General features: G+C 41.2%; 1 protein-coding gene across 1 annotated transcript in view; it reads right to left on the reverse strand.

Annotated features, from left to right (window-relative positions):
• LOC122093110 (protein PYRICULARIA ORYZAE RESISTANCE 21-like) overlaps positions 1 to 2788 on the reverse strand; it is a 20121-nt gene extending 17333 nt beyond the window's left edge. The window contains exons 1-2 of the mRNA XM_042663357.1: positions 2641 to 2788; positions 2403 to 2484 (exon numbers count right to left, since the gene is read on the reverse strand). Coding sequence (XP_042519291.1) covers positions 2403 to 2484; positions 2641 to 2652 — 94 coding nt within the window. The 5' untranslated portion in view covers positions 2653 to 2788. The remainder of the gene's footprint in view (positions 1 to 2402; positions 2485 to 2640) is intronic.
• Between the last annotated feature and the right edge of the window lie 2920 nt (positions 2789 to 5708).

Genomic DNA, 5708 nt, shown 5'->3' on the forward strand with positions numbered 1-5708 from the left:
GGGGTTGGAAATTGGGGTGAGAAATCAGTGAGACAGAGAAAATAGCAAATAAAATCTCAGACTGAAGAAAAGCAAAACCTCGAATTCTTCTTTGAAGCTTGAACACGAAAAAAGATAGACAATAGCCTAGATTCAAGAGGGAAAGGAGAAAGTGAGAGAAAAGGAACCTTTTACGAATCTTTTTTTGTAAACACAGAGAGAGCTATCTCCTAACATAATATCAAAGTGATGCTGGTGAAGATTTAGGTCATATTATCAAAGTAATAGTTTTTTAATGGGTAATTTACAGCACCAATCCCTAGAGAATGCCACAATTATAAGAACACTCCCTCTGTTTCACTAAATTAGACTCAGACCCCCTACCGTCTAGGGGTGTCAATTCTAAGCCCGCATCAGTAGGCCCAATCGAGTCCGACATGTTTATGGCCTGACCTAGACCGGCCTGATTTACAAACGTGTCAGGCTTGAGCCCAACACATATTAAACGGGCATTCACGGTGTAGGTAGCTAGCCCGTCGGGCACCCGACCTAACCAATACGTTTATATGCCTGACTTGAACTGACTCGTTGTAGCCCAACCCAGCCTGACCCCCTTTAATACTACGTAAAATTCCTATTGTGTCACTACTAGTAAGAAACCAATTAAGCTTTCTTACTTTTTGCTTTGTAGTATGATTTGATTTAATTAAGCTTTATTTTATAAGTTGTAATAGTCATAATCCTTTCTTTTCTTCTAAAAAAGAACAACCATAATCTCAACCCACTTAAGAATAGAATTTTAGGGTAAGCACGTTTAGAGCCCGTTTAGGTTTAAATAAGTCCGTAGTCCGGTTAAGGCCCATTTAAGGAAACCCGATTAAAGCTCGACACCGATCGGCCCGATTAAAAACCATACCATGTTCCCCAAAGCTAGGCCCGTTTATTTAAATGGACGTTCACAGTACAAGGCTTTCAAGTGGTCAAACCCGATTAGGCCCGAATGAGACCAACCCGGCCCGACCGGTTGACACCCCTACTACCGTCAGTCACTGTTAAAAGTTACTGTTACAAAAAAAAAAAAGGGTTAAAAGATTGATGCTGGGAAAGGAAATCATGAAAAACCAGATCCGCTTTTGTATTGGTAGGTTCACTGGGAATTAATTAAAGAACGATTTTAAGACGTTATAAATGGGTGGAAGTTTAAGGGTGTGGAATTTCATTTACACTTACAACAACAACAACATTACATTTTCTTTCTCCTTAGAAAAGACAAAACATTACATGGTGATGCATGAATTTGGGTCCTCTTCGCTGTCGCAACTCGGTCTTCCATCTCCAATGTACCACTGCAGTGGCGATCTATCACAGCCATCATACCACGGCTGCGGTGGTCCTCCATAACCTTCATGATGTTCTGGTCCCACTCCATACTCCTCATAAGGTGCTGGGGGAGCTGATTTAAGTGGCTGAGGATCATCAACAACAATCTCAACAACAATCATGTCGGGAGGCTGCGGCGGTTCACTCGATGGCCGTTTTGGCTGGTCCCTCTCCGGTTCTTCAGGGCCTTCAGGCTCACCCTCGGCTATGCCCATGATCATGACCTCCGGCTCCGGCTTCGGCTTCGGCACCGGAATTGGCACCGGCACCTTCACCGTCACCTTCACCGGCTTCGGCACCGTCTTGGGTGGATCGGGGGATTTAAGTTTCTCCGAAGGCGTTTCCTCTACAATCTCGATGCATTTAATGGCATTTCCAGCTTTGCAGCAGAGCTTTCTAGCGAGCTTCTTGGGGCAGAAGGGGCCACTGATGGTGACGGTGTTCTCTTTCTGGTTGAATATCTCCTCCCGTATTTGATATCTCTCTACGTTCACCACCCCCCCAACCCCCCACCCCCAAAAAAAAAAATTCAAACGCATCAATTGAGGGAAAAAGAATGTTCAAAGTGAGGACAACAAATCAGGTTCACGTATAAGAATGTTCTCGTGCGTCCCTAATTTGTGGATTTAGAATCTATTAAATGAAGTGAGAGAAAGTGGATTTCAAATTCACTGACCAAGCACATACGAGAACATTCTCATACGTGAACATGATCCACTTACCAAAGGGAGCAAGGATTGTATTGGTACTTTGTGGGTCAGGTTTTTATACTGCTTGATCTACACAAATAGAATTTACCAGTGGGTTTATTTTTCCTTTGGTGGATTTCGTCTATGTGGATCATGGTCTTGATACTTTATGAATCAGGTTCTCGTATAGTCTGATGGACACAGATGGAATCCACTATAGGATTTTTTCTTGGGTGAATTCCATCACTGTGGATCAATCATGTAAAGAGTGGTTTCCGTACGAAAACCTGATCCACTCTCGTTTTAGTAGATTCACTGCGAATTAATTAAAGAAAAATATATGAGACGGCTCACCGCGGTATCTAGAGAGGGTTTTCCTGATCTTATTGTAGCAGCGTGAGCACTCAAGATCAACCTTCAACACTATCATTGATACCTGCAACACAAACGAAAACCAAAAGCTTTCATTTTTTTTTCTCTCGTCCAAGGAACCGGACACCAAGAAGAAGTCAATTCTGTTCAATAATAAGATAAAAAGACGAGTGCATGGTGGTAGAGGGCTAAAAGGCTAGCTTAGAGAACAGAGGCTGACCTTGTGCGCCATTGTTGAGGGCTTCGAGAGATGGAGGTGAGACGACGAATGATCCTCTGATGTAGCAAAGTCTCCTCTTTGCTCTTATACTAATTAACCATTTTGGATTTTGTAGTAGCAGATTTATTCAATTTCTTTTGTTATCTCAATATACATCGACTGAGAAGTGAGGTGTGGTCTCAAAAATGAACTGAAAGTTTAAAGAACGAAAAGCGTGGGAGAATTTAAATAGCAACCATAGTGAGGAGTGAGGATAGCCACAAGTTTCAGTGTTGTTGACTTTGAAAGTAAAATACAATAATGGCGATGTCTCGTAGTGTTTTATTTTTGGCTTGCTCATCTTCATCCATAACCCACATGTGCTGGTCGATTGACACTCCTTACCTTCCATTTTCCATTTTCCATTTTATTTTAGATGGAAGTTTTTTTAACTATGAGCCTGTGAAGATTTTTTAAATTGTTGTGGTAAGTAGTCTATTTATTCATTCGTCACCAGCGCAAGGAAACTGAATTAAATAACTCAGAAATTCAAGGATTGGAATTTAGCCGATCTGTCATGCATGAAGTAAGACAATGAAGGAGAGAGAATGAAGAACAATGACCATTCCACTAGTTCTAGATTTCTTCGAAGAACAGGGGTAATGGATTCATATGACCTTAGCTAGAGTCCATTGGAGGGTAAGGATCCATGTAGCCGATATTTAGCCGAGTTTTTCATAATTTGTTGGGCTGAACCTCTTTCTCTTACTCTCTTCTCTCATTTTTTCATCTCTTCATTTCCCCAATTTGTTTGTTTGTTTGTTTTATTAATGGATTCATATAGCCGACCCCATTAAGTTGGGATAAGGTTGACTTTGTTACTCTTGTTGTCGTTTGTTGTAATCAGGTGGGTCAAAAGTTAGAGCTGCTAAAAGTCAGAGGGATAAAAATGGAGTTTTTTTAGTTTCCTAACCATCGATTTGAAGAACATGTGTCGAGCTTACAACATCTCACTGCATGATCTCCTCCGCACAACCTTCTACACGTCCTAGGGAGAGAGGTAAGTGGGGACTAGGGGCAAGACCTTGATATTGTCAAGTGCACCCAGTGCATCAGCGTGCATCGAACGGCCAAGGGTGAGTGTCCAGGTGTTTCCAGTCATCCAATGTACGTGCATTGGCACACTTGAGAGGATCCAGTTCCCTGGGGCTGGGGTGTCAAGCGGTCGAGCCGGTCTCGATTGGGCCTAGTCGGGCTAGACCAATTTCAAAGGTTGCACCATGAACGTCCATTTAGCTAGACGGGCTTAGCTAGGGCGGGCATGGTACAATTGATAATCGGTCCAGTCGGTCTCAGGCTCTAATCAAGCTACCATAAACAGGCCTTAATCGGCTACAGACCTATTTAACTTTAAACGTGTTTTAAACGGACCTTCTTTATAATTGGTCTCTTAAATGGGCTTGAACAGAAATACCAATAAAATGAGGCAAGAATGGGTATAGGAAAGAAATATCCTATACTTTAAATGGATTAAGCCAAAGATAGACATAGAAGCTAAGTTACTAAGGTGCTCAATCTTTAACCTACGGAACTCAAATCAATTAACTACACTTGCACAACCCAAGTTTAGCAACTTCAGATCAATTAAACTATACCTAAAAAAGATAAATGTTCATATAACAACCACCATCATCTCAACGTACATATCACAATAGTCTTAGCACTAAATAGAAATACTATTAAAGGGGTCGGACTTAAAAGAGTTGGTTCAAGTCGAGCTTGTAAATGTGTCGAGTTGATCAAGCTAGGTGGTTGCACTGTATACTACCTGTTTATAAACATGTCAAGCCCAACATGTTTATTAATCAGGCCGATCTAGTTCAGGACATAAATATGTCAAACTTGATCGGGCCTACCGATGCGAGCCTAGAATTAACACCCCTACCTAGGGCAGCCTCCTCCCCATTTTCTTCTTTGTTTTCTTTATTGTATTATTTTATTATTTGTTGTTTGCTTTTGTATTTCTTTTGTTTGTCCTTTGTTCTCACTCCACTTGTCTTCTTCTTCTTTATTTTAAGAGATATTTGTAGTGGTTTCTCTGTAGTTTACCTAATGTTAAATTACTCCCACTAAACTAATAATTACAATCATCCCCCCCCCCCTTTTTTCAATGGTGTTAACTCAGAAATGAAAATGACAATTTTATCCCTATAAAAAGCACTCATTCTAATAGAATATAACCGGTGGATCCAAGATATAGATATTGTGTGATCTTAATCCTTGATGCTAGTGTTTCATCACTATTGGAAATAGCCTAAGGACTACAATGGAGTTGTTGCACCTCTCTCGGGGAAGAAGCCAACCAAGGGGTTGCCGCGACTAGGGTTGTAAAAGGGGAAGGAGAGATGGAGGTGAAGATTTTGGTATTCTTTACTTCTTTGTACTAGGTTGTTGGTGGGAAGAGGTCTTCGGCGGTGGGTTGGACCTCAGAGAGAGGGGCTTGGGTCCAGACGGTGTTGTCTTGACGGAGAGGGGTGGAAGCGACTGAGAGAGTGAGATTACTAGAACTGACTCTGGAATTAGTAGCAAAAGGTTTATTATCAGAATAAGATTGAAGAAACTGATTGGGCTATGGAAGAAATACTTTAGCTTTCCAATTGCCATGGAATACAATGATGTGATTATTCACTGAAGGTATCGTCATCCCCCTCAATCTAGATCCAGAGTTCGGGAATTAGAGAAAAAAAGATAGAGAATATAGCCACCCAAGATGTAATCGGTGGAATCCAATCCTGAATCTGATCAATCCGGAGCAACAAATCCTTGCTGGGTTTTAAAGGTGTGAATAATAGGTAGTTCAGGTACATCATCAGCCCTCGCCGGAGGTTTCATTGGTTCACTAGAGTGATGATTTGCAGCAGAAAGTTGCAGAAAGTTGCAGATAGTTAGAGTTCATCTTCGATGATCGGGGAAGAAAGGGTAAAATTTTGGGTTTGGGTTGAAAGCGTAGAATAAGTAGTTTAGGTACGTGAAAATTTTGTCAAAAAAATAATCTACCATGTAACGTGACTAGTTAACAGTCTGACTAA

This window comes from Macadamia integrifolia, chromosome 11, assembly GCF_013358625.1.
Source record: "Macadamia integrifolia cultivar HAES 741 chromosome 11, SCU_Mint_v3, whole genome shotgun sequence".
NCBI lineage: Eukaryota > Viridiplantae > Streptophyta > Magnoliopsida > Proteales > Proteaceae > Macadamia > Macadamia integrifolia.